This window comes from Urocitellus parryii, chromosome 7 (genome assembly GCF_045843805.1).
Source record: "Urocitellus parryii isolate mUroPar1 chromosome 7, mUroPar1.hap1, whole genome shotgun sequence".
NCBI classification, from domain to species: Eukaryota; Metazoa; Chordata; class Mammalia; order Rodentia; family Sciuridae; genus Urocitellus; species Urocitellus parryii.
Window position 1 is genome coordinate 182,902,396 of NC_135537.1, and position 26,264 is coordinate 182,928,659.

The 26,264-nt window shown below is 56.0% G+C and overlaps 5 protein-coding genes across 5 annotated transcripts in view; 2 read left to right on the forward strand and 3 right to left on the reverse strand.

Moving 5' to 3' along the window:
* Nploc4 (NPL4 homolog, ubiquitin recognition factor) overlaps positions 1-736 on the reverse strand; it is a 45,707-nt gene extending 44,971 nt beyond the window's left edge. Inside the window, exon 1 of the mRNA XM_026410717.2 lies at positions 625-736. Within this exon, the coding sequence (XP_026266502.1) occupies positions 625-639 (15 nt within the window). The 5' untranslated portion in view covers positions 640-736. The remainder of the gene's footprint in view (positions 1-624) is intronic.
* Tspan10 (tetraspanin 10) lies at positions 638-8,273 on the forward strand. Its single transcript, XM_026410760.2, has 3 exons — positions 638-958; positions 5,985-6,622; positions 7,946-8,273. Exons 1-3 carry the CDS (start codon positions 638-640, stop codon positions 8,271-8,273), a joined length of 1,287 nt encoding a protein of 428 aa, XP_026266545.2.
* Positions 8,274-9,875: 1,602 nt separating this feature from the next.
* On the reverse strand, positions 9,876-11,319 carry Pde6g (phosphodiesterase 6G). The gene is made up of 3 exons (XM_026410815.2): positions 11,174-11,319; positions 10,283-10,323; positions 9,876-9,952 (listed from the first exon to the last, which is right to left on the reverse strand). Exons 1-3 carry the CDS (start codon positions 11,317-11,319, stop codon positions 9,876-9,878), a joined length of 264 nt encoding a protein of 87 aa, XP_026266600.2.
* A 4,766-nt stretch (positions 11,320-16,085) lies between these two features.
* Positions 16,086-17,503, reverse strand: Oxld1 (oxidoreductase like domain containing 1). The gene is made up of 2 exons (XM_026410777.2): positions 17,383-17,503; positions 16,086-16,643 (listed from the first exon to the last, which is right to left on the reverse strand). The coding sequence occupies exons 1-2, from the start codon at positions 17,440-17,442 to the stop codon at positions 16,269-16,271; spliced, it is 435 nt and encodes a 144-aa protein (XP_026266562.1). The 5' UTR covers positions 17,443-17,503; the 3' UTR covers positions 16,086-16,268.
* Positions 17,504-17,595: 92 nt separating this feature from the next.
* Positions 17,596-21,781, forward strand: Ccdc137 (coiled-coil domain containing 137). Its single transcript, XM_026410776.1, has 6 exons — positions 17,596-17,748; positions 18,056-18,189; positions 18,505-18,727; positions 19,848-19,930; positions 20,172-20,251; positions 20,450-21,781. The coding sequence occupies exons 1-6, from the start codon at positions 17,618-17,620 to the stop codon at positions 20,663-20,665; spliced, it is 867 nt and encodes a 288-aa protein (XP_026266561.1). The 5' UTR covers positions 17,596-17,617; the 3' UTR covers positions 20,666-21,781.
* The last annotated feature ends 4,483 nt before the right edge of the window (positions 21,782-26,264 follow it).

Sequence of the window (26,264 nt, forward strand, 5' to 3'; positions counted from 1 at the left end):
GGCAACCCTTAGAGAAAAGCCTTAAATGCAAAAGCTGAATTTTCCCAGAGACCAAGACATCCAGAAAGAAGAAGCGAAGCGCCTCAGGATACCCGGCACAGCTGCGAGGCTTCCCAGGGCTGAAGGCTGAACTCTGCTTTGCCACCCCAGAAATTCCGAATGCTCCACAACTGCCCCACCGGACTCTACCTCCCTGCCCACGTCTACGCTGGAGGGGAAACTCCCCAAGTGAACCAGCGACGGTCTCTCTGTTTTTTTCCCCTCGAATTTGCACTGACATTTTTCACTTTCAGAGGAAGAGGAGCCTGGCGATCCCTAACGTCGGGCAGAGGTGAAATCACCCTTTTTTCTCACTCCTGTTAAGCGGGCGGCCGAGTCCGCCCTGCGCCGGGCAGCCAGGCCCTGGGCGCTCCCCGCCGCCGCCTTGGGCCCGGCTCTCCCCGAGGGGCCCGGCGACGGCCGGAGGGGCGCACCCGCAGGCCGCGGAGTCGCGCCTGCGCCCGCTGGCCTTCCCCGGTGGCCGGGACAGGGCCGGCCGGACGCCGAGCGCGGGCGCGGAGGGCCCCGCCGCGGCGCCGGCAAATCTGCTGCCTCATCCCGGCAGCTCCCGCCCGCCGCACTCACGATGCTCTCGGACATGGCGGCCGCTCCGGCCTCCGCGCTCGGGCCCCGGGCCGCCGCCGCCGCCCCCTGCCGTCCCAAGGGCCTCGCAGCCCCGGCCTCAGCCCCGGCCCCGGCCCCGGCCTCCCGCCGCCGCCGCCACCGCCGCTCCAGCTTCGCCGCCCGGCTCAGCCAGTCGCCGGCGTCCGGTGCGTCGCCTAATCAGCTCCGCCGGGCGCGCAGGGCCGAAACCGAGTTCCGGCCCCCCACCACGGCCGCGCGCAGGCGCAGGCCGCGCCGCCGAGGCCCGGCGGCTCGACGCAGCAGGTGTCTGAGAGACGTCAGTGCGGGCGGCACCGTAAAGACCCGGAAGAGACGCGCGCCGGAAATCTCACGCCAGAATAACCTTGGGTGGGTTCTACGGAGGGAAACAGCACTCCAGAGAATTTAAAACGCTTTTTAGTTCATGTAGATGTTCCAGGACCGGCTTCAGTGCGGTCCACCGGCCGAGTCTTCGCTGCTCGGAGGCCTTGGTCTTGGTTTCATGCTCCGTTTTGACACTTAACTTTCAGATGTCCTGGGACCTGCGAATTTTGTAGCTAATCTCGTGTATGATTATGGAAAAAAAAAAAAGTCACGAGTCTCTGGGAGCTTTTGAAACCTCATTGGGCCCGGCTCTCCCCGAGGGGCCCGGCGACGGCCTCATTGAACCTCATTGTTCAATTTCAGATCGTACTTATTTGAAAATTAAACTGTATTCTCCTTTCCTCCCCACACCCACCTCTTAATTTCCTTGACATAGTCATTATTATCGCGATGTCAGTGTTGATAACGTGTTCTCCAACTTCCACTTCAGCAGTTATTTGGCTGATTCATGAAATCCACAAAAATGTGCCGACTGCTTTCCCGGTGTGTGGTGCGACTTTTACACTGGTGATAGAGCAGAAAGGAGATAGACCTCTGTCCTGGTAGGACTTACCAGCAGGCAGATCACCGTGCCCATCTGTAATGTCAGGTTGCAATACTTACCAAGGCAGAGCAGACTGGGGACAGTGCCAAGCTATTTGAAATAAGATGGGCAGGGCTGGGAGTGTAGTTCAGTGGAATATAGTGTCTATTCAAGTCCCTGTGTTCCATCACCAGAAGAAGATCAAGAAAGACCTCCTAGAAGGGGAGGTTTGAGCAGAGTCCCCGACAAAGTATGCTGGCAGGAGTCTGAAGGAAGAGCAGTGTGGGAGGAGGGGAAAGCACACGTGAAGCAGCCTGAGGTGCCCTTGGGTGATCCAGGACAAAGAGGGCCAGTGAGGCAGCAGGCAGTGGGGTTGAGGGGAGGCATATCAGGAAGAGCTTTGCCAGACATAGGAAGGCGTCGATTGGTGGGAAGCCTTTGGAGGGCTGAGAGACTTGCTTTCTGTTACATTTTTGAGGCTCTTCTGGAGGTTGAATGGAGAGTGGACACTAAGGAAGGGGCAGAAGGCTAATGCCCTGTGGCGGCAGCCAAGGTCCAAAGGTGGCTGGACCCAGAATAAGCACTGAGGGAATGAGAGGACTGCCTGAGAGTCACCCACTGAAACACCAGCCAGAGCCCAGTCATTGGGTTTGTTGGGATTCCTGCGGGGGGAGCAGCTTTTTGGGCTCTAGATGTGTGGGTTGTCAAGATGGAGGACACGTCTGGTGAAGTGCTTGACACAGCGCTATGCCAAGTCTTAACACAAATAATAGGTGCTGGGGATGGAACCCAGGGCCTCGCACATACTAGACAATCTTGCTCTACTGCTGAGCCACAGCCCAGCTCAACACAGAGAATGATTTTGAGCACATTTTGAATAAAGTCCATCTTGTTTGAATGATGTTGTGATTCTCCACTTTCTCAACCACCTAGAATCTGTCTGACCTCTCCTTCCATGTCTACTTCCCACTTTCTCCTGTCAGTTATAAATTGGGAGGGGTGGGGTACCGGGAATTGAACTCAGGGGCACTTAGCTGCTGAGCCACATCCCCGGCCCTATTTTGTATTTTATTAGAAACAGGGTCTCACTGAGTTGCTTAGCACCTCCCTAAATCGCTGAGGCTGGCTTTGAACTTGCGATCCTCCTACCTCCACCTCCTGAGCCTCTGGGATTACAGGCATGCACCATTGCACACAGCCTATGTAATTTACAGTGTTTTTAAGCTTCATCCATGTCATAGCATGTCAAGAACTCTTATTTATTTATTTGTTTGTTTGTTTATTATTTATTTATTTATTTAGCAGAGCTGAGGATGGAACCCAGGTCTTTGTACATGATAAGCAAGTGTCCTACCACTGAGCCACACCTGAACCCAACAGTAAATGTTTTACATAATGGAATTATATAAAATGTGACTGGAGCCAGGCTTGGTGGCACACACCTGTCATCCCAGCATCTTGACAGGCTGAGGCAGGAGAAGAGCAAATTCAAGGCTAGTCTCAGCAACTTAGCAAGGCCCTAAGCAATTTAGCAAGACCCTATCTCAAAATAAAAAAATAAAAATAATGTGGCTCAATGGTTAAGCACCCCTGGGTTCAATTTCAAATACCAAAAAATAAAAAAGAATGAAATGTGTGACTGGAGGGCAGACTACTGCTCCCTGGACTGCAGAGGAGGCCTACATGGAGGAGGTAGTCTAAAGCTGGCTGAGAACATGGGAGAGCTCTTGCCAATCATGACAGTGCAAGAAGGGTTCTTCAGGGATGACCAAGGTCAAGGCACCCAGGTGCAGCCAATGGAGCCAGAAAGCAGTCCATTTGGCTGGATTATAAAGTGATGACCAAGGGCAATGGTGGTGGACCCTGGGTTCAATCCCCAGTACTTCAAAAAAGAACAATGGTGGCCCTGAAGCTCCAAGAGAGGAGGAGCCTTGAATGGCAAAGATAGAAGCCCATGGTGGGGTGGGGGGCTCGGGATGTGCAAAAGATCTGCAGGCCACCCTTCCTCCTGCCATAAAAGCACATGGGCAGGAGGCTCCTTGACACCCCTCCCCTGAGGCTTCCAGAGGACCTGTGGGACCATCATGATCCCACACCCCAGGAAGCCCAGGGAGTCCCGGGTGTGCCTAGAGCTGGTGGTGGGTGGGGATCCAGTCTTGAGAGCCTCAGAATATACTTTTTTTTTTTAAAGAGAGAGAGAGAGAGAGAGAGAATTTTTTTAATATTTATTTTTTAGTTCTCAGCGGACACAACATCTTTGTATGTGGTGCTGAGGCTCAAACCCCGGGCCACACGCATGCCAGGCGAGTGCGCTACTGCTTGAGCCACATCCCCAGCCCAGAATATACTTTTGTCCACCTGGTGAATATGTGGCCAGGCTTATCCCAGGTGCAAGGACCCAACAATGACCCTGACAAAGTCCTGCTCCTGAGAGGCTCAGAGGGTGGAACTGTAAACCTGGTACCTTACCACCGAGAAGAACGTAACTGACAGGTGGCTCTTCCTTCCTTGCAATGCATATGCTGGGGAAATAAATTGGCACTTAGACTCTGGTGGTCCACTGGGATTGGTACAGTGAACCAATTTCTGTGGGTCTGATCTCCTGGGGAGCTGAGGAAGCAGCCAGTGAAACTGCAAAACTGAAACCCATGAAAAAAAAGGGCCCTGGGTCAGAGCCACGAGGCACACACCCCAGCAGCTGTACTCATCAGCTCTGTGAAGAGCTGAGGGGATCCGTAAAGCCAGGCCAAGAATTCAGGGCCAAAGGGCTGGAGATATAGCTCAGTTGGTAGAGTGCTTGCCTTGGGTTCACAAGTCCCTGGTTTAATCTCCCACACCAAAAAAAAAAAAAAAAGGATTCAGGGCCAAGAAGAAAGACCATCTACCCCTGCACAAGCAGGGGCCGCCCTAACTCTAGAGTGTGACTCCTCACATGATCCCACTGTGACTCTGGCAAGCGCGAGGGGCTCACAGCTTGCAGAGTAGCCCAGGAGCACAGTGGCACCGCAGGGCCAGCCGCCTGGGCTAGCTCTGTGCTGAAGGATTTTTCTCCTGGCATAGGGGATGGAAGAAGGGGAAAGGAGCCCCTTGCTCTCCCAGGTAAGCCAGTGCCCATGGCCTCTGAGGTGGAAAGCTTCCCCCTGAATCCCTACCAGGGTGGCCCAGCTCCCAACCCACCCAGCCTTGTTTGCTGAGACCTTTTCTGGGCAGATGCCAGAGGACAAGCTGCTGAAATTGGGGTTGGGGGCTTCACTAATCAGGTGCCAGCTCTCTGCCCACTGCTGTGGTTCTCTCAGTCTGATGCCAGCCTCTGGCCGGTCTTGTGGACCTGGGGGCAAGTCTGGCCCAGCGCATAGCAGAAGGGGAAGACCAAGATTCCTTGAAGCCAATTGTGGATGCCCACTGCCTCAGAGAGCACCAGTCCAGCCAGCTGGGCTCCAGCAGCCTGTCTCTTTGCTCCTACTGATCTGCAGGGACCCCGGGAAGGGGGTGATGATTCCCTTCAGCTCCGCTCGAGTTTGAGTACACAGATCTCAGTGCAGTCAGACAGCTTTGCCCTGGTAGCACCCTTTGGCATGGGATCCTGGTCCAGGCTCCGGGCCACAGCTTCTTAGTTCTCACCAGCAGAACTGGACACTTGAGGGGCTTCCCTACCCAGCAGACAGGCTAGGAAGCCCCTCTCATGCCTGCCTGCTTGGCTGAGCACCCTGCTAGAAGGCCAAGTGTCCCCTTGGAAGGCACTGCCTCTTACAGATGACCTTCCCAGTTTCCTGACTACCTTTCTCCCTGCCCTGGGAACCAGGCAGACAGGACCCTGGCCTGTCCCTTCCTGCATCTTCTACCACAGGGCCCATCTAGCATTCACACTTGGTGAGGGTTCAGCTGATGAAGCAACCTTATAGATCCTGGGATGTAAGAATGGTTTCAGAGGGGGAGGCAGGAGGGCAGCCACTCGGACCACCCCCTCTCTGCGGGCCTGCCTTTCTTGGCCTGGGTGAGGAAGCCCCCTTTGTGACTACACAAAGTCACTGCTGACTTAAACAGATCTGTTTCAAACACAGAAAAAACAGCCTTGCCTGCCATGTGCCTGACTTACAAAGGTCAGGCCCGGGCAAGGCCCAAGTCAGCCCCTGAATTGCACAGGTATGCAGGGAAGGGGAGAAAGTGCATTTATTGAGCACCACCCTGATGAATCTTTACTGCAGACCTTTTAGGGTATGGTCATGGCTCTGTTCTAAAGGAGGCTGGGCCCACACCAGCAGCAGACCAGGACCCTTGCTGTCCCTTCTACTGCCCAGCCCAGCGGGACAAGCCCAAAGGCCCCCATGCCTCTTCTCTCCCGTTCCCTCCACATCCAGCTTCCTGGTCCTCCCTGACTCCTGCTGCTGAGGCCTCACCCCTGGCTGACCATCATGAGCTCCTCTTCCCTCTGCAGGATGCTGCCCACTGGGAGCTTCCCCTCCTCACAAACAGATCACCCACCACAAGCCACACTGTTCCACCTAGGGAGGACCAGGTGGGGGCCTGGAGTCGCCGCCGCTGTCCTTCAGGGGCCAAGCACCAAGGCTGGAAGAAAGGCCTGGGGGGAGGCCCAGCCCCCTCCCTCCCCACGGGGTACAGCTGCCTCAAGTATCTGTCCTTTCTCTCCAACTTCCTCTTCTCCTTGCTAGCCCTGCTGGCCCTGGCTGTGGGACTCTGGGGCCTGGCTGTCAAGGGGTCTCTGGGGGGCAGTTGGGGAGGTACCGTGCCCCCAGACCCCGCGCTGGTGCTGGTGCTGGGGGCACTGGCAGTCAGCACGGTGAGCCTGCTCGGCTGCCTGGGTGCCCTCTGCGAGAACAGCTGTTTCCTGCGCTGCTTCTGCGGGGCTGTCCTCTTCTTCCTGGTGCTCGAGGCCCTGGCAGGGGCCCTGGTGGCAGCCCTCTGGGGCCCACTGCAGGACAGCCTGGAGCACACCCTGCATGTGGCCATCACCCACTACCAGGACAGCCCGGACCTGCGCTTCCTCCTTGACCAAGTCCAGCTGGGGCTGCGGTGCTGCGGGGTGGCATCCTACCAGGACTGGCAGCAGAATCTGTGAGTCCTGGTGGGGCAGGAGGGGCACGGCCGGCGGGCTCACACTCACCTACATGTGCTCACATTGCCCACACTGTGTGCACACACTCACAGGTTCACAGGGTGCACTCCTGGGCTTTGCCTGTGTATAAGCATATGCACTCATGGGTCCTCAGCCACACACTCACCTCCAAATAAGTTCACACATGAATGTGCACCCCCCTGTGAAGTGCAGGGGCACCTGACGGTCTCTGGGCCACTGGCTCACTTTTCTTCAACAGTTGGCTGTCTCAACATCAAAAGAAAGTAACTTTCAGGTTAACTCAGGATGTCACCCTAGCTTATGACTCCACAGCTTTTCCTCCTGTGTGTGTGTGTGTGTGTGTGTGTGTGTGAGAGAGAGAGAGAGAGAGAGAGAGAGAGAGAGAGAGAGAGATTAAACATTGTGCTGGGTGCAGTGGCAAAGGCCTATAATCCCAGTGACTAAGGAGGCTGAGGCAAGAGGAGCTCAAGTTAAAGGCCAATTCAGCAACTTCAGTGAGACTCTGTCTCAATATAAAAAGGGCTGAGGATCTGGCTCACAAAGCACCTCTGCATTCAATCCCCAGTACCACAAAAAACAAAAACAAAACAACTGTCTGTCTGGGGACAGGATGCACTACTTTTTGTGTATGCTGCTGGGGATGGAAACCAGGACCTTGCACATGCAAGACAAGTGCCCAGCCACAGAGTTGCACCCCAGGCTCAATGCAGAGTTTTGTGCACTGCTCCTGGGTATCTATTTTGTCAGCTTCCCCCAGTGCACAGACACCCTGAACAGTGCCTGTCCTCCCTGAGATACCCAGGTCAGATGGCCACAAGACCCCCTGCAGTAGTGATCCCCAACCACCTTAGGCTCCCCTCAGTCCCCATCCCTTGTCACTGCTCAGTGCTGCCACTTCCCGTGAGATGTGCACACTGTTCTGAAAGCCTCTGGTGGACTCTGTCCACCTTCTGCTTCAACCCTGCCTGTTCAGATGAACTCGCAGCCCTGCGGAGGGAAGTCTCACCTCCTCAAACACTATCTGTCCATTCCGCCTTCTCACTGAACAGTCCCCTCCAGCCGGACAGCCACGAGGCCTGCCTGCAAGAGCAGAGGGCTGTCAGGCACAGGGGCCCGGGAAGCTGGTGCTGTATGTGCGTGTGCAAGTGTGTGTGTGTGTGTGTGTGTGTGTGCACGCACATGTGTGTGCATGCATGTGTTCCCATGTGGGCCTGCATTCCTGTGTGTCTGTGTGTGTGGACATGAGTTTGAAAGCCCGCAGGAGATGACCTGCTCAGGACTGAGCTTGGTGCACCTTACAGGTCCTTTAATTGCAACTCTCCTGGGACGCAGGCCTGCAGCCTCCCTGCGTCCTGCTGCATCCGTCCCTGGGAAGACGGGGCTTTGGTGAACACCCAGTGTGGTCTGGGGGCACTGCGCCTGGACGAGGACGCGGCCAGACAAGTTGTGCACCTGGAGGGCTGCGGGCCTGCCATGCTGCAGTGGCTGCACAGGAACATCCAGGCCCTGGGCGGCTGTACCATTGCCATCGTGGTGGTCCAGGGAGCTGAGCTCCTGCTGGCCACCTGGCTGCTGAAGGCCCTGGCTGCTCACAAGACAGTGGAGGCTGTGGAGGCTGGTCCCCTGTGAGCACAGGTTCCTGTGTGGCCTCCCTGCCAGGCAGAGCCGAGGAGAGGCTGTGGTATAGACAGGGCTCCAGGCTTCTCTCACCTGCAGGGTTGGGGGTCAGAGAAACACCCCTCCTCCCCTGCCAGGCCACTGCCCCACAGGCCTCTGGCCTCTGCCACCGGTCATCCCAAGGGCAGATAGACTGGCCACCTGCCCAACTGAGCTCTGGCTGCCCTGGCAAAGGCTGCGGTGGCTTATGTCTGGCGTGTCTGCCTCTGGCTGGTGGGAAGAGCGCCTGGTGGGTGTTCTTGCCTCTCCCACCCTTCTTCCACTCCACACTGCCTTGCCTGTGCTCCGCCCCCAGACCCCACCCCCTCACTGCAAGCACTTCCCTGACCTGAGGTCCCTTCTGGTCCTTGGTGCGACAGAGGGTGAGGCCGGCTTCTGCCAGAAGTCTGTTTTAGAGGAGGTGTAATTCATTCAGTAAACTGCCAATCTCAAGTGTCTGCCTGAGGACTTCTATGTGGTGGAGCCACCACCTGGTCAAAATGGGAAGTCCCAGCCCCCAGACTCCCCCATCTCTGTCAGCCCTGCCCTGGCTTCACCTCCAGGGGCAGTGAAACCCGCGTCTGATGTCCTGCAAGAGGAATCACAGAGGGCACTCTGTGAGTCTCATCTGGCCACTGCTGCAGGAGGGACCTCACGACCCTCAGCCCCCCGAGGAGGCACCCAGTGCAACCATCCAGCCTCCGGGGCACGAGTGCCAGTATGGGTCCTGCTGTGTGGCCCTGGCTGCTGTGCTCTGGGTCTTCAGAAGACCCAGCTCACCCTGGATGTGTGCTAGGTGTGTGGGCACAGCCCCAGTGTAGACTGGGGGCCTGGGTTTCCTCCCGTGTGAGGTGGAGACAGAGCTCCTGCCTCATGGTGTCTGATGCCAGGGGCTCTGTCCACCCCCTCCTTCTTGCTGAGGCCTGCTCTGACCACCCCGTGCGTCACTGACCATGGTCCCTGGAGTAAGCGAGGGACACAGCATGGCTTGTGAGTCTGAGGCCTCCAGGCCAAGGTTCAGTGGGACAGGTTGTCCCTGGTTTTTACTCTCTCCACCAGGCCAGCCCCTCCTGCCCCACCCCTGCCTTGAGCCTTCCTCCATGCATTCCTGCCCACACAGCCCTCACCCTGGGGTCTGACCTAACAAAACAGGTGCCCCAGGCAAGCAGGGACAGGCTCATTTTATTATGGTATGGAGACAAGGAGGGTGGGTCATTTTGGAAAGGCTGATGATGAAGGGCCTCATTCTGTCATTGCAAAGCAGGACTCCAGACACCCACCATGGCCCACCCATGCCAGCTGGAAGAGCTGAGGGAGGGTCCTCCTCACCTGCACAGGGGGCTGCTGACAGTGGGGGACACGTGTGGGTTCTCTCTCTGTTCCAGTCAGGAGGAGGTGAAGGCTTGGGGGTGGGCCAGGGTCTCCAGGAGGTCAGCAGGGTGTCCTGGGGAGGGGGCCTCCTGGCAACTAGCATCCAGGGCCTAAGATCACCCTGCCTGGAGGCCAGGTGCCTGCTGGGCAGGGGCCCCTGCAGGGATCCTGAGCAGGGCTCACAGCAGGCCCCAGAAGGTCTGGCTAGATGATGCCGTACTGGGCCAGTTCGTGCAGCTCCAGATGGTTGAAGGCTTCCCATGGGCAGATGACCGTGATGTCTGCAGGGAGCGTGTGGTCAGAGAGGATCCCTAGCCCAGGAATCCCCCACCCCATCTCCCTGTTTTCCCACATGCCGTCGTGGACAGCTGAGGGGGAGGGGCAGCAAGGATCTCGCATCCTCACGCCAGGTAAATGTGCTCCCCCCATGGGAACAGCCCCACTCAGTGGGAACTGAGGCTTGACGTTGGGGGAAGAGACAGAGGCAGGCCAGGGGGACAGTGCCCTAGGTAAGAAGCTGGGGGAAGCAGGGGTTGCTGGGGCTGTGGGCCCCAGGCCTGCCTTGGGGGGACCTGGGAAGACCCTCAGCATAACACTAGCCAGGGGGATACCTGTTCCCAGGCCTTCCATTCCAGGGATGTCATCCCCAAACCTGCAAGGACAGAACGGTCAGGGACAGTGGTCCAAGGTCAGGACCCAGCCCTCCCAGGAGACCAGGTCCAGGCTGGGAGCACAGTGGGCAGAGATGTGGATCTCCTCCCCAACCTCCCACTGCTGCGCTGGGCCTGAGGAGTCCCTTCCACAAACACAGGCTGAGGCCCAGCAAAGAGGGAGTGAGCCGAGGGGTTGGGTGTGTGCCTTGGCAAGAGCATAGCATGAGGACTTTTGGGTGGGCAGAGGGCAGTGTGTCCAAGTGTGCTGGTGTGGTTGGGATGTGGCTTGTGCTTGAAGGCTGGGCGCTGGAGGCTGGGTCCCCAGAATTAGGTATTGAGAGGTGGTAGGTCTTTAAGAGGGGCCGAGTGGAAGGGGATTAGGTCAGTGGGATTAATAGGCTGTAACTCTGCAGAACAGAGGAGCCTGGTGTCCCGTCTCACCATGGGATCTGTCCCTATCACTGGCAGCCTTGCCATGACAGCATCCACCATACTATGATGTAGCCCCGGGGCCCTTACCAGAGGCTGATTTGAGGGAGCAGCTCTACCAGGAAAACTTTCAGCCTCCAGAACCGTGAGCATTAAGTGCCAGCCTTCCTTGCACAATGAAAAGCAGCACTTCTCGGTGTGCACGTGGGATGTGACATGATTGTGTGTGCCTAGAGAATGTGGTGGTGGGGTGCACACACATCCCTGAGGTGAAGCAGTGGCTGAATTTCTGGCTTGCTCAGAGCCTTGGAAACTGCCTGTCCCCAGTAACGAGGTGGCTGAGCCCCTCCCTAGCCCCTATCTCCCCTTCCTGGGCAGCCTGGGGGACCGCTTTCTGAGACCCCCCCCAGCTCTGCTTACCCTTGGATGCCCTTCTTGGGTGGCTTGCTCTTAAACTGCCTGGTTTGCCGCTGCTTAAATCTGGGTGGTCCTTTCCTGGGGGTAACAGGTCCTCCGACCACCCTCGTGGGTGGCCGGATCTCTGCCTTGGGTGGCTCCAGGTTCATGGCGAGGCTGGCAGGGACACGACAGTGACCCTTGGCTTCTGGATTTCCTCAGAGTGAACTGGACTCCTCAGGTGGCTGAGGTCAGACCAGGCAGGGGTTCTGGTCAACCCTCCTGTTCTGTTGGGGTCACAACCCACAGAACAGAGAAGTTGAGACAGCACTACCTGCCACCCTTCGGTGTGCCCAGGACAGCAGCCCCACCCTGGGAACACCTTCAGCTCCATTAGGTGTACCCCCCAGAACTTTAGGTGTACCCCCAGAACTTTCATTTCCCACGGGCCCTGCCAGAGGCCCCCACTGCTACCCATAACTCAGGCTGTCTCCCTGTCTCCCTGGTGCTGCTGGTCTTGCTCATCCAACCCCCACAACCAGTCCATCCTCCTGGACCCTCCATGTCCCAAACCAGGACCCCTTACTGCCTTGGTCTCTGCAGGTGGCTCTAGAGACACTCGAGGCCTGTGTCCCTCCCCTTTGCTCAGTGACTGAATCCAGCCATGTCATCCTGTTGAAGGCCTTTGGGGGCTCCTGCTAGGACTGGGATGCAACCCAGATGAGCCCTTCTTCCAAGCCTTTCCCATTAGGCTCACCAGTCTTTGCTCTGGCCACACTGTCTGCTGGCCTTTCCTTCCGACAAATTGCTCCAGGTTGCCCTCAAGGGCTCCAGTTCCCTCTCAGGAAGGCCTACCCTACAGTCACTCTGTGCCTCAGGCCCTGATTTATTTCTTTACATCATGTGTAAGCCCAAATTCCTGATTTGTCAATGCGAACCCGTGACTGACTAGGGTCACCTGTGGGCTTTTTCTGTGTTTATTGTCAGTCCTTGGGGTTGTGACAGGGAGCTGATAAACAATGGCTCACAAAATGGGAGGACAGGGGTTCCCTTGGAGAAGGGGCCATCTCAGAACCAGATCCCGCACCTCCTGGCTCTATTACATGGAGGGACAAGCCGAGGCCTCACCAGCTCAGCGAGGCTGGCCCACTTCCACTGGCTAGGGGCCTCCTCTGGGTCAGTGTCGCCCTGGCTCTGGTGTGGCTGAGCTGGCCTCTGCTGCTGTGCCTTGATGAACGATGTCCTTGAAGGCTGATGATACCCCTCCCCAGAGCTGCTATCCAGGCCCCAGTGACCTTGGCCAGGGGCACCTTGGCTTTCTCTAAGCCTATTAGCACCAGAGAGAAACTCCTAATCTCCCAGGGAACTGCAAAGCCCCACACAGGGCCAGAGGAGCTGAGGCTGTGCACGTGGCACAGACAGAGGACACTGCCCATGACCCCAGATGCCCCAGGGACTACCTTATGGGGTCCCCTTTCCTGCTCCCCCATCTTTTGGGTTGGGGTACCTGACTGCAGCCTTGGGCTACTGCTGGCTGCTTTCTGGAGCTCTAGGGCTAAGACTGACCATGGCCTTGCTGTGAGGGCATGGCAGGGTCCACCCAATCCCAGGGGCCCTACTTTCCCTCCACGAGGCCTTGTCCCTGGGGCCAGCACCAGCCTGGGAGAAACCAGGGCTCAGAAGCCTGGTGATTCTGGTTGCGTCACCTTTGTGGTACCCATCCCTCACTTTCCAGACAGCACAGGCCCAGTCAGACCACCTCTCCAGCCCAGGCCATGGGCAGCTCTGGGCCCAAAGGGATCTCCAACTATCAAATGCTGTTCCCATGGCAATGCTGTCTGAGTGGCCCCAGGCGGCTTAGGCTGTGGTTGGTGCCAGCCAGCTGGTTGGTCACATGGGAACTGCAGCTCCCAGACCATCACTGGACTCAGGAACACTGGCACCACCATTTGACATTGGTGGGTATCCTCTCTGAAGGACAAGGGGAAAGGGGGGTGACTCCTGAAGACACAGACCTCAGCCATGCGGGTGAAGGCCCATCATCTCTCCCGACCCCAGGGCCGATGGGCAGATGCCTGATTGCCAGGAAAAGCAGCTGGGTGTGTCAGTACTCACCAGGTGCCGGTCGGTCAGGTCTCAGGGAGCCACAGGTGCCAGGGCTGAACCTGGCTCAGCAGGGTGCTTGTCCATCCACTTATCCTCCTGCCTTTGATCGGATTAAGACTCCTCTCTCTGACACCCACTAATGAGCCTGGAGCCCTGAGAAAGAGATCCTGCCCAGGATACCAGGGGTGGACAGAGGCACTTAGGAGCAGTTAAGGGCCTAAAAGATGGCCAGAGACCAGGAGGCGAAGTGTGGTCCTGAGTAGCCTATGGGTGAGACTCCACCTCCAAATGCCACCTGCCTGTCTTACAGATGGCTCTGGATCTGGCTCAGGCCCCCAATGCCTATGTGACCTGGCCTGGCCTGTCTCCACTTCTTTGGTCTTACCCTTTACTCCTGCCTCTTGACCCAGGATCACTGCCCTACTCCTGGGTGATGCAGTTCCTGTGCCTCTCCCCTTCCCCTGGTGCTTCTTGCTGGGCCTCTGGATCTCTGTGCCCAGGGTCACTTCTCAGGGCAGCCCCTCAAGCTGGACCAGATGCCTGTTTTGGCTAGAACTGTCCTTCCTCAAACATCTTGTGCTTATTTGGATGGTTTTTGTTATCTTTTGTCTTCACACTGGAGTGGAGCAGGCCAGGTGGATTTCTACTAGTCCCGGGGGCCAGTCCAGTGCTAGGCACTTCACAGATGCCCAGCAGGTAGGTACCTGTAGATGGAAAGATGAAGACAATGTTGGAGCCAGTTCTCCAGGAGAGGGCTGGCCTCACTGTGAGGGGCAAGGCCAGTGACTTCTCTTTGGGGATATCTCACTGTGTGGTCTGACTAGACCACCACTGTAATTCCAGAATGAGGCTGGTTTTGTATAACCTGCAGGGTAGGACGTATGTACTCATACTTACATGTGTGCACAGTGAAAAATAAAAAAGACCTCATCATTCAATAGATATATACATATATATGTGCTACTACCTCTCAGTCCAGTCATTATTTTTTCAGCCTCCTGAGTAGACGGGACTATAGGCAAGCACCACCATGCCATTTCACCCTCCAAACACTTTTTTTTTTTTAGTACTTGGTATCCAACCCAGGGCCTTGTGCCAGGCAAGTGCTTTACTACTGAGCTATATCTCAAGCCTTATTTTTTCTTTTTTAAATATTTTTTTTTTAGTTGTAGATGGACACAATACCTTTATTTTGTTTATTTGTATGTGGTGCTGGGGATCAAACCCAGTGCCTCATGCATGGCAGGCAAGTGCTCTACCACTGAGCCACAACCCCAGCCTTTGTTTTTTTTATTTTGAAACGGGGTCTTGCCAAGTTGTCCAGGCTGAACTTGCCATTCTCCTGCCTCAGCTTCCTCAGTGGCTGGGATTACAGGCATGGGCCACTGTGCCCAGCAGAAGATTTCTTTCTTCTTTCTTTTTTTTTTTTTTTTTTAAAGAGAGAGTGAGAGAGGAGAGAGAGAATTTTTAACATTTACTTTTTAGTTCTCGGCGGACACAACATCTTTGTTGGTATGTGGTGCTGAGGATCGAACCCGGGCCGCACGCATGCCAGGCGAGCGCGCTACCGCTGAGCCACATCTCCAGCCCCAGAAGATTTCTTTTGTCTCTATTTTGGAGACAACCCCCTCTATGTTGTGCACTACTGTAGGGCCACCAAATCCCACAGCACTGCCCTGTTTCTGGGCAACTTGTTTCTTTTTCTGGGCCATTTCTCATTTCATATAAGGTCTGGGTTAGACCACATATTTGCCAAGTTTAGGATCTAATAGTCGTTGCACTCACGTTTCTCAAGTCCAGCAAGGACTCAGTGCTATTGGATGGTGTGCATCAGCTGTTCAAGACAATAGCCTGAACCCACAGTGTCTAATCACCCTCTAGTGAGGCACCCCACCTTGTGGCCTCACAGTCCTATTGCCACAGATTCCTATATGAAGCTGGGATATGGAAAAGACTTCCTTCTGTGCAGCTACTGTATAATCCCAGCTTTCCCTAAATGATAAGCATAGACACTCAAGCCCAGTTCTAACCTGGCCACTGGCAACATGGAAATTGGAACTGCTGGTGGGAGAGGTTGGGGTGGGGAAAGTTCTATGGAATGGGGAGGGAAATGGTCAGTTAGGACCCCAAGATCAACCCCTATACATGGGCCAAAGTCCAATGGCTAGGATTGTGGCTAAGAACCAGGCTGGTGCCAGGCAGCTGGCATTGGAACTAATGCCCCAGGCCTCCCAACTACTTTGGCAGCCTCAACCTAGTGGATTTGGAAGGACTAGTTCCAAGCAGAGCTCAGGCTCCTGTGGGTGTCCACAGTCTCTACCTGGTAGGACCCAGCAGGGGACTAAGAGTGGATGGAGGGATGGGCTGCCTGCAAGGATTTGATCACAGTCCCTCACAAGCCCAAGTGGCCCTTCTGCTGCTGCACTTGTAGTGTTAACCAGAGTTGGCCTTCAGCAGGACTTGGGGGATGCTGGAACTCAGAGGGAGCCTGTCACTTGGGCACTCAAGTTGATGGGGTCTTTTCTTACCCCTGCATGCTGGAAGGCCTGTGTTGCTTGGCAGAGGTGCAGTACCAACACATACACACTGCTTTCTTCTTCTGTTTGCAGCACTGGGACAATCCCAGGATACTCACCACTGGGCCGAAACCCCAACTCTTTGTTTTTTCTTTTGAGACAGGACCTTGCTAAATTGCCCATGCTGTCTTGAACTTTTGATGCTCCCGCCTCAGCCTCCCAAGTGGCTGGGATTACAGGTGGGCACCAACATACCTGATTGCATCTGCTTTCTTTGAGAAGGCAATGTAGGCCTTAGGAAAAATACAAAAGTCTCTTGTTCAACCACTGGAGAGATTTTATTTATTCTCAGATAAAGTCAATAAAAGAGTTCCTCCTGAGCCCGTCAGATACATCAAACCCAGACAGGAGGTGTGAACAACAATCACTGCTGCTTCCTGGGCAGAAGCGGATGGACTGGCCTCTGTCCAGGGTAAGGGTGTCTTGGCCAGGCTGGCTCAGTCCCCACCTCGTGTGCGGAGCTGGATTTCCATCCTGAGGAAGGCCTTGAGGTTCTCATCGGCCACGTGCTCCTCCAGGGCAGCCAGGGCCCGCTCCCCACCATCCTGGTAATGCCGCAGCAGGGCCTCTGCATACTCTACCCACACACAGTTGGGGCAGCCACTCATGCAGCAGTTTGTGGGAAGCTGGAGTTCAGGTGGCAGAGAGTATGGGGGTCCTGAGGGGCCCCCAAGGAGTAGGGAGGCCTTGGGCTGTTTGGTGTCTTCTGCACATGCTTGGGAGCCCCCCTCCACAAGGCCGGTCTCCAGCTTTCTGTGGCCATCATTGGCTCCCACTCGGGCATGGCGCCTGTGAAGGATGCAGCCCACACCCTGTGGATGCAGAGAAGCATGACTGTGCAGGAAGCTGGTCAGGCCTCACTGTCCCCAGGTCTGGGGGGCTTTCAGCTTTCCTGTCACTTTCCTGGCTCCATGTCCTTAACTTCCCCACTTTCTGCATGACCTCAGACAAATTATTTCACCTTTCTAGACTCAGTGTTCCCATACCTAAGCCTGACAGAATGGTTGGTGTGAGGACTGAGCTCAGAGATCCGCACCGGGTGTGCGCTCCAGTAGACAGGGCAGGGGAGGGGTGGTGACCCCAGCTCAGACCACTAGCTGAGAAGTCCTGGACTGGAATGGGGAGACCCCAAGCTCCTGGCCACACGGATGCCTCTCCTCCTTCAACCCGTGTGCCGTGCCCCTCCTGATAGAACGTCCTGATCAGTCGGTTTCTGCCACCCGAGAAGCCTGGCTCTCGGTCATCCTGTCCTCGGGGCCCCACGGGCGGCCTCCCCGCTCCACCGCCCCAGCCCTCGGTCGGTCTCCTCCCGAGGCCCAGGTCACTGCCTGGCACCCTACGTGGGCAGTCTACACCCGTTTACTAGCTCCTCCTGCGAGGCGCCTCAGCTCCCCCTCGCCAAGCCCCAGGACCCAGAGGGCTCCAAACAGCGGGCGCTCAGCAGACGCGCGGGACGGCTAACAGGCCTCTCCAGACCGGGGCGGGGGGCTCCGCGGCCGGCCCCCGCCAGAACCCTCGGTCCCATTTGCCCGCCCGCCCGCCGGTACTTGCCCAGCGGCGGACGGTGACGCTCAGCGAGCGACCTCCGGGCGCTACGCTCCAAAGCAGCATTGCGGCGGCCGGGCTGAGACGTGAGCGGCGGCCGCGCGGGCCAATCCCAGCGCACCAGGAAGCCGCGCCGCTCCAATGAGCGTGGGATTGCGCGCAGGAAGCGGAAGAGGTGCTCGTGGGGCGGGGCTGTAAGGAGAGCGGAAGTGGCTTCACTCGTTAAGTGCCAGGAGCAGCGATGGAGGGAGCAGCGGAACGCCGAGCCGCGGCTTTAGCGGGGTCGGCGAGGTTTGGCGGTCGAGGGCGGCCGCAGACGCGGCGGCGCGGGCAGCAGCAGCAGCGCTCGGCCTTGCGGCCGGGGCAGCGTGGGTGGGTGCCGAGTCGCGGGAGGGGACCCAGTCAGCGAGCTTTCACGCGCGCCCCCTGGCGGCCGGGCCGGGGTCCTGGGTGCCGGCTGGGCTCGGCTCCGGGAACGTCCGTCGGATGAGTTCGCACGGGCCTCGTTCCCGCTCCGAGGCCGGCTGTGGGCCTTCCACACCGGACAGCCTCGGCGGGGTGGGAGCGTGGGCTCTCTCCCGGTGGCCGGGCCACTCCTTCCACAGGCCCGGCCTCCCTTTCTTTGATTCTGCTTAGGCTGCTCCTGGTGCGGGTCTCACCCCCGGATTCTCCTTCCCAGCAAAGGAGAGAAGGTGGTAAATTGCAAGCCCAAGAACCAGGATGAACAGGAAATCCCTTTCCGGCTTCGAGAGATTATGAGGAGCCGACAGGAGATGAAAAACCCTCTCAGCAACAAGAAGAGGAGAAAGGAGGGTATGTAGAGGCCCCTGCTGGGTGGCGACAGGCTTTAGGACTGAGGTCGCCCAGCTGTCCCAAGTAGGTGTGAGCCTTGCAGTCAGGAAATTCCCCCAGACGCAGTGCTCTGGGGCAGGGCCTGGGAGGAGGACCTGTGCTGTGGTGCGGTCTGACCTGTTCCAGCAGGCTATGGGGTTGCATTCCTAGGGATGGCCAAGCTGGGCATTTCAGGTCTTCTGGCTGTTTTCCCTTCCTGTGACCTTGGAAGGTGAAGTGAGCCTGAGCCTCCTGACCCTCATGCCATGCTCCTCTGGTGTCTCCCTTTGTCCTCAGCTCAGGTGGCCTTCAGGAGGACTTTAGAGAAGGAAGCAAGGGGAACAGAGCCAGACATTGTTGTCCCTAAGTTCAAGCAGAGGAAGGGGGAGTCTGATGGGGCTTATATCCAGCGCATGGAGCAGGAAGCCCAGCATGTGATGTTCCTCAGTAAGAATCAGGCCAGCCGTCATCCAGAAGTGCAGGTGGCTTCCAAGAAGGAGAAGTCTGATCGGAAGAAATCGTGAGTTGAGGGATGGTGGGGTCAGGGTCACCTGGAGGCACCAGGGAGGCGGGGCTATGGGTTCCAACAATTGTTCTGCAGTGGCAGCGCTTCATTGCCAAGGTCAGCCCCTGCCCACCTGACCATAATTTCAGGAGTTAAAGCCCTGGTCATGGCAATTTCTTAACCTGGGGGAGAGGACTCTGGACTCTAAGATCTTTGCTTTATCTTTACCTTTCTCTGGAAAAGCATCAGAGGGGTCCAATAGCCAGGCCAGGTCCAGGGCCAGCTCCCCCACCCCACACCTGCCTGTGAGAGGTATAACCATAGCTTTTCCAAATGAACCAACTCCAGCTTTTGTTGAAGTTAAGAAAATATTTCTGTAGCTGTCTATTTTCCCTCTTTGCTGGTACGAGGAGGACCACCTTTGTTTTTGGCTGGTCTTAAATTTGTGAGCCCAAGGGCTCCTCCTGCCTTGCCTTCTGAGTAGCTGGGACTGCAGCAGGGCCTGCATCACCATATCCAGCAAGTCACATCTGTTTGAGTCTTCTCCAAAAGCTACAAAGGGTAGTTAGATTGTTTCTGGCTTTGTAGAGTTTTTCTGCTTCTGAATTCTCATGATTCTTGTAGTCACTTTAGCCAAAAAAAAATTTCATCACAGAAAACAGCCCAGATACAGCCTGAAGCTTCAGTGATCTACACAACTGTTCTGAAGCCATAAATTCAGGGTCACGATGAGGTGCTTTGTCTGATGTTGCCACTTTCTGTCTTTTGGACCTAACAGCATAGCTGACACTCATGGTTCTCTTCAGAGCTGCTGTCCTGTGCATTGTAGGGTGTTCAGCAGTGTCCCTATCCCCACCCCCAAACAATATGACAATCCATAATGTCTGCAGACATGGTCAAGATTCCTTGTGGCTGAGAACCACTGTTGAAATCCCTGAGAGGCCTGGTGGGTGCAAAACAGGCTCTGTTGGTGACTGTGGATTGGAGGCGAGGAGGGGAATGGGAGCGAGGAGTGGCCATCTGGGGTTAGGTCTCAGCTCTGCCACCAGGCACCCCCCTCAAGGACGGGGTGCCCTCTGTATTCTCAGGCAGACTGAGAGGTTAGGAACTCTGCAGCATCCTGCTTTCTTCCCAGTTTCCAGAGACGACGACTGGACAAAGCCCGGCAGAAGAAGGAGGCAAGGGCAGCAGATAGGCTGGAGCAGGAGCTGCTGCAAGGTATTGCTTCCCAAGTGGCCATGTCCACGGTGCTCCCAACAGGGTGGGCCTGGGCCTGGGCCTGGGCCTGCTCTTTGCACCAGCCCTCTTGGTGGGCCCATGCTCTCCTTTGGGGTTCACAGCCAGGGAGCGGGCCAGTGAACAAGCCCATGTTCTGTGTCCTGGCCTATAGGATAGGGCAGGGTACAAAGGCTGTGGTGGTTGTGTGGGCAGCAGGCCTTTGTCCACTCTGCTTCTCCAGATACAGTAAAGTTTGGAGAGGTCGTCTTGCAGCCCCCAGAGCTGACCGCCAAGCCCAGGAGGAGTGAAACCAGAGACCAGGTATGGGGGACCAAGTACATGGAGAGGAGGAGTTGCTGGATTTGCCTGAGGGCTTCCCGGGAATGAGAGCCAGGACCTGTGGGTGCTGGCTGATGGGGGGCCTCATTTAGGACTCTACACCGGGTTTGGAGCTGTTGGACCAGGTGTGGCCTTTGCCATCTCCTGAGCCTGCACTTCAGCCTGCCTTCTCTTCCTCAGCCTGGCCAGAAGTCACTGATGCTGAGGAAGCTTTTGATACCCAGCAATGTGTCCCAGCCCCTGACCATCTCGCTGGCCCGGCAACGAATCATGCAGGAGGAGCGGGATCGGGCTGTGCAGGCCTACAGAGCTCTGAAGCAGCAGCAGCAAAAGCAGAGCACATTGCCTCCAAAGCTGCCTAGCCACACCCAGAGGATACTTGGAGCACAGCCATGATGGAGAGATCCAGAGCCTATGTGAACCCTGAAAGCTGCACCTAGGCAGAAGCAGGCCACACAGACGGATTTCTCTGGACAGGCCTGCATGCCGGCTGGCCTTGCAGGAGAGTCTTTTTAGGTCTTTTCTTGTTCTTCCCCCTAAGGACTGTCCTTTCAGTATTGACCACCAGCGGGGTGGATCACAGGATTGATCCCTAGATTGGCGCTGGTACCTGGTTCAGACCCAGCCAGTGAGCCAGGTCTCATTGTGCTCCTGAGCCTAGCTTCATTCTGAAATACAACAGTCCAGACTGAGATAACCCAGGGCCACTTAAGGGTGGGCCCAATCCCATGACCTGCCTCTAAACACCTGTTTCTCATTGAAACTGCTGAATCAGGTCAGCTCAGAGTTTAAGAGGCTCTGGTGGATTCATCAGCACCACACAGGCAGGGGCCATCCTGAGCAAGTAGCAGGCAGACCCTGGGGCAGGGCTGACAGGCAGCGCCTAGACCACCTTACAGAGTCTGTAAGGATCAGGACCCCAGCCCACTTAATGCTCCTCACAGAGGCGGGGGAGCCCCAGCTCAGCTATGGTTTGGAGACAGATGACTGTCCATGTGTCAGGAGAGTGGGAGCATGTTTCTGAGCCACATAATAGGTCTTTGGGAAATGGGGTTGGCCTCGAGAGAGGGCCCAGACTCTGATTAGAGAGCAGGACTGGTGAGAGCTCCCATGTGGAGCAGGATCTTGCCAGGTTTGAATCTCCTGCTGGCATCCAAGGAGGGAATACCTGGCTGTCAGCTACAGATGGTGTGTATTGGGAGAGACGTAAAATCCAAGTCTGGACTGAGGATGTGGCTCAGAGTGTTTGCCTAGCATATGTGAGGCCCTGGGTTCCTTCCTAGCACCTTGTGGCACCCTGCTGGGAAGTGAGCAGTCCTTCCCAGCTGCACACCTCCCTGTCTGCCCCTGGAGAAGTGGTTCAGAGAGCTCAGCAGAGGCCGTGTTGGCCCAGGAGAACTTGAGAAGGCAGGGACCCCTTTTCTTGCTATCTCCAGGATGAGCTGCATTGGTCCTGTGTCGCCCTTCCACGGCTTGCATTTTCCAGAACGAAGTTTATTTGTATTAAAGTTTTATTTTCTTGGAAATTGGGCTATTGCCTTCTTGAGTGGTTTTGCCACCTTGTGACAACTCACTGGTATCCCCATACCATGTAAGGGTGATTAGGAGTGGGTGGCTCTGTTTGGAGATACACCTGGCAGCACTGATAGCCTGGGGCAGTCCAGAGAAGCACAAGTCATACCGTTTGCCACCGGATTTCCTAGTTTGCATCAGGACGCTAGTGCCAGGCACAGTCCTGTGGAAGACACAGGCTTCCGAGTCTACAGGAAGCAGTGTGACCTTCTGCTTAATGTATGTGATGGGCCCTCTTATAGCCACTGTCTTGGATTAGGCACTCTATCTCCTCTCTGGTTCCTTAAGCCTTCCTCTCTCAGAGACCTTAACAGAATCTTGCTCCCCACACCTAGGCCAGGCTGGGCCAGGCTGTCTGGGGGCTGGCTCTCTGCCCGGTGTCTGGCGGATTTTCTGCTCTCCTTGCTTTCTTTTTTCTTTTTTTTAATATTTATTTATTTATTTTTTTAGTTCACGGCAGACACAACATCTTTGTTGGTATGTGGTGCTGAGGATTGAACCTGGGCCGCACGCATGCCAGGCAAGCGCGCTACCACTTGAGCCACATCCCCAGCCCCTCTCCTTGCTTTCTGTGCAGCAGTTGGCACTGCTTGCCTGTATCAGCCTGGGGCCTGGTCTTTGCGTGAGTACTCCTGCTGGCAGGCTGGTGGTGGCATTGCCACTTTTGGGGTACGGTACTGGGATTGAACCTAGGGATTCTCTACCACTGAGCTGTATCCCCAGGCCTTTAAAAAAAAAAAAAAGTTTTAAGACATGGTCTCGGTTGCCCAAACCAGCCCTGAACTTGAGATCCTCCTGCCTGAGTTCCCAAGTCTCTGGGATCACAGGTGTGCCACCATGCCCTGTGCAGCATCCCTTGGGGGCTGTTTGTACTGGCTTGTTGGTTGCCCCATGGTGTCCACGTGGAAATCCAGGGTCTGGAGGGAGTAGGAAATGCAGGGTACCCATGGGGTCTCCCAGCCCCCCACTGTGTCCTCGCCGAAAGTTGGAGCACCTTGAACCTCCCCTGGCTGCAGACACAGGCAGAGGACCCCTTTTCTTGCTATCTCCAGGATGAGCTGCAGCACTGAGTTCCCCCAAATGTGCTTTGGACAGATCACCCTGGTGTTCAGTGCTGCTTTGGCTTCTCAACTATTGCCATCTTGGGAGGCTTTGGGGCAGTCCCCTTTGGGGCTTCCTCTAGTGCAGGACAAAATCACAGCTGTTCCGGTTCTGGGTCTTATGTGATGCTTGAACCCTCCTCTGCTGGCCCCTCCCTCCTGGCATCCAAGAGGCACACCTCTGTTCCAGTGCCTGTGGAGGGGCTGTGTGGGGCCTCCCAGCCATGGCCAGATGCAGCCAAGTCTGAATTCCTGTCCTTAACCCTGGCAGAGAGGAGTCCCCTGAACTGAATGTGTGCAAAGCCTGGGTAGGGGACAAAAGCAGACACTAGAGGGGCGGCCGTGGTCGTCCAGGAGCACAGCTCAGACTGCGCACCTCAGGGAGCTCATCTCACCACCTTCCTTTCCCAACTTGCCCTTCTCTCCCAGCATCTCTGGGGATCGAGGGCTGGACCTACGTCAGTCCAGGGCAGATGATCCACTGAAGAGGTGAAGGTCAGAGAGAGCTTCTGAGGCCACCTACCTCCCACAGGTGGGGTTGGTCTCTCTGTGTGAAGGGAAAACCTGAATTTGGTTCAGCACCCAGGCCTCCCAGGACCCTGTTTTCTCCACCCTGATTTCCCCCAGCAGTCAATTCTGTCGGATGTCTTGAAGTCAATGCTGCGTCCAGCAATCGTGCCGTCCTCTGCTGAGTACTGAGGACCCACAGCTGTCCTGTGTGGTGCGGTCCTCCATGGTTGGGGGGCAGCTTGAGCCATTGGAATGTGCCTGGACCCGGAACAGCTTGAGACCAGAGTCCCTCAAGCCCCAGGGCAAGAACAGCCAGGGTGAACGCTCTCTATCCTCACCCACCTCACAGGACACCCCATTGGGAGCTAATGGTTTTGTAAATCTGGCCACTGTTCATAGACACCTCTTTCCTTCCCAAGGTCTGTAGAGGAGCTTGTATCAGTTTGACACCATGGAGGAGGATACAAGTTTGAGGCCAGCCTTGGCAACTTAGCCAGACCCTGTGGTGGTTTTTTTTTTTTTTTTTTTAGTTGTAGATGGACACGATATCTTAATTTTATTTATTTTTTATGTGGTGTTGAGGCTCAAACCTAGTGCTTCACACACGCTAGGCAAGCACTCTACCACTAAGCCACAACCCCAGCCCCAAGACCCTGTCTTAATGGTTTTTTGTTTTGTTTTGATTTTATTTCTGTGTCTGTGGTGCTGGGGATTGAACCCAGGGCCTTGTGCATGTGAGGCCAGCATTTATCAACTGAGCTATATCCCCAGCCCTGTCTTAATGTTTTCGTAAAAGGGCTGGGCTGGGGCTCAATCCCCAGGGCAGGGTATGTGCTGGGTGGGAGAAGGAAGTTCACTGCCAAAAGCAGCCTGACCCACAAGTCCAGGTTTGGTCCCCACGCCCTGCTCTGTAGTACCATCCCCAGGAATCTGTGGGAGGTAGGAAAGGAAGGTTCCCCGTCACACGCTACTTGTCAACACTGAGGCCTGAAGCCCTGGCTCACTTGGGCTTCTCACACTGGCCTTTGAGTGGAGATGAGGGCGTGCCTGCCTGGGAGGTCTCAAGTTAATGAAAACGTGGAGGGTGGGGCTTCAGAGCTGGACCCGGAGTGCTTGTAGGAGGCCAGTGGGACTTGGCAGGTCCAAGAGGTGCTGGCCAGCCAAAGCAGTGGCTGCCAGGAGTGCAGAGCCAGTAGGAGCAGCAGCTGTGGGGAACTGGCTAGAAATTGCTCACACGTGGGCACATCCCAGTCCCCGAGTTCTGGGGGTGGGGCCAGTCATTTTTCCTTTATGTTTTTGAGACAGAAACTTGCTCTGTTGTTCCAAGTGGTCTGGAACTCTAGGGCTGCAATCATCCTGTCTAGCCTCCACAACAGCTGGGGTTACGGGGATGTGCCACCATGCCTGCCTGCTTCCTGGAGGCTTTGCACGCACAGGATGGTAGGCAGTGATCTCTTTAGCCAGCTCTGGAGGAGGTGCTGGCACACACCTGGGGCCGAGGCCCACAAAGCTACAATGGGCCCCTCAAAGGGCCTGGTGGGACCCTCCACATTCAGCAGTTCACTGTCACCCTCTGTGAGCTAAACAGTGGGTGGCTCATTTCTTTTCTTTTTTTTTAGAGAGAGAGAGAATTTTTTAATATTTATTTTTTAGTTTTCGGCGGACACAACTGCTGCAGTGCTAGGCCCTGTGGAGTGGGGCTCTGCTGTTGCGTTTCCCGACCGTACACTCAGGTCGCTCCAGGGGAACTGGGCTGCACCACATAAACACAGAGACAGAAATGCCTTTTTCTTTGGGTCCTGTGACAGCTCCTCTGACCTTAGGGGTCCGTGGAAAGAGAGAGAGAGCAGGGGCGGGGGCAGGGGAGAGCCAGAGTGTGCCAGAGCAAGTAGAACTAGCACTTACTGAACCCTTTTATTGGGAAGAAGACATTCAAATGAGGCAAGGGCAAGGATTCCAAGTGAACTAGTGAGTGTAGCTCAACCCCTCTGGGTGCCGCCTACTCCCAGGGCCACTCCCAGGGCCACTCCAGGGGCCACACTTTATCATCTGAGCCAGGGAAAAGACCTAATCCCCAGTCACAGCACTACCCCGCCAGACTGCTGTGATCTTTCCGATCCCCGTGGTGCATCAGGACTTAATTTGGCGTGCATTTGGAGTGACCCCCCACACTTGGCCAGCCTGAAACTCAGCACTAGTCAGGAGCACAGGCTGCTGAAACACAGGATGCCTCGTGTGCCTGAGGAGCTCTTCAGCGGTGGCCCTCCTGCCCAGCCAAAGGAGCATCCTCTGACTTAAGGGACTACAGATTAAAACCAGAGGTGTTCCACCAGAGATACACCCTCAGCCCTTTTGAGAATTCTGACACAGGGCTTCGCTAAGTTGCCCAGGCTGGCCTCAAACCTGCTATACCCTACCTCACCCTCCCAAGTAGCTGGGATTGCAGGTGTGCATCACCACACATTTAAGAAACACCACACATTTAAAGAAGCATTTAAGATGATGTGACAATGTGAGCAAGATATGAAGCAGGAGCTTCAAGCTTGGTGACCTGGAGGCTTCACACCACCCATCTGAGTAACAGGTACCAACCTGGCCTCTCTGGCCCACATTCTCATGCTCTATGGCAAAAATGAGGCAAAAGCCCTACTTCTTTTCAGTGATACCTCATAACTCAGGCCACGCTCATCTGCTCAGAAGATTCTTATACTGATGGGGGGATGTAGAGTGGCCGCAGTTTCACTGCCCTCTACCAACTGGTGGGCTGGTTGATTACTGGCCAAGGTGACAGTCCCCCTATGCTAGACCATTAG

Excerpts from the sequence above, each read along its gene's own strand:
- Oxld1 (XM_026410777.2), bottom strand. The coding sequence starts at position 17,442 with ATGCTGCTTTGGAGCGTAGCGCCCGGAGGTCGCTCGCTGAGCGTCACC. Across the intron at positions 16,644-17,382 it reads GCGTCACCGTCCGCCGCTGG|GGTGTGGGCTGCATCCTTCA; the intron begins GCAAGTACCGGC and ends CTGCATCCACAG.
- Ccdc137 (XM_026410776.1), top strand. The coding sequence starts at position 17,618 with ATGGAGGGAGCAGCGGAACGCCGAGCCGCGGCTTTAGCGGGGTCGGCG. Across the intron at positions 19,931-20,171 it reads GGAGCAGGAGCTGCTGCAAG|ATACAGTAAAGTTTGGAGAG; the intron begins GTATTGCTTCCC and ends CTGCTTCTCCAG. Across the intron at positions 20,252-20,449 it reads GGAGTGAAACCAGAGACCAG|CCTGGCCAGAAGTCACTGAT; the intron begins GTATGGGGGACC and ends TCTCTTCCTCAG.
- Tspan10 (XM_026410760.2), top strand. The coding sequence starts at position 638 with ATGGCGGCCGCTCCGGCCTCCGCGCTCGGGCCCCGGGCCGCCGCCGCC. Across the intron at positions 959-5,984 it reads ACGTCAGTGCGGGCGGCACC|GATGCTGCCCACTGGGAGCT; the intron begins GTAAAGACCCGG and ends TTCCCTCTGCAG. Across the intron at positions 6,623-7,945 it reads CAGGACTGGCAGCAGAATCT|GTCCTTTAATTGCAACTCTC; the intron begins GTGAGTCCTGGT and ends TGCACCTTACAG.
- Pde6g (XM_026410815.2), bottom strand. The coding sequence starts at position 11,319 with ATGAACCTGGAGCCACCCAAGGCAGAGATCCGGCCACCCACGAGGGTG. Across the intron at positions 10,324-11,173 it reads CCCAAGAAGGGCATCCAAGG|GTTTGGGGATGACATCCCTG; the intron begins GTAAGCAGAGCT and ends CTGTCCTTGCAG. Across the intron at positions 9,953-10,282 it reads AATGGAAGGCCTGGGAACAG|ACATCACGGTCATCTGCCCA; the intron begins GTATCCCCCTGG and ends CGCTCCCTGCAG.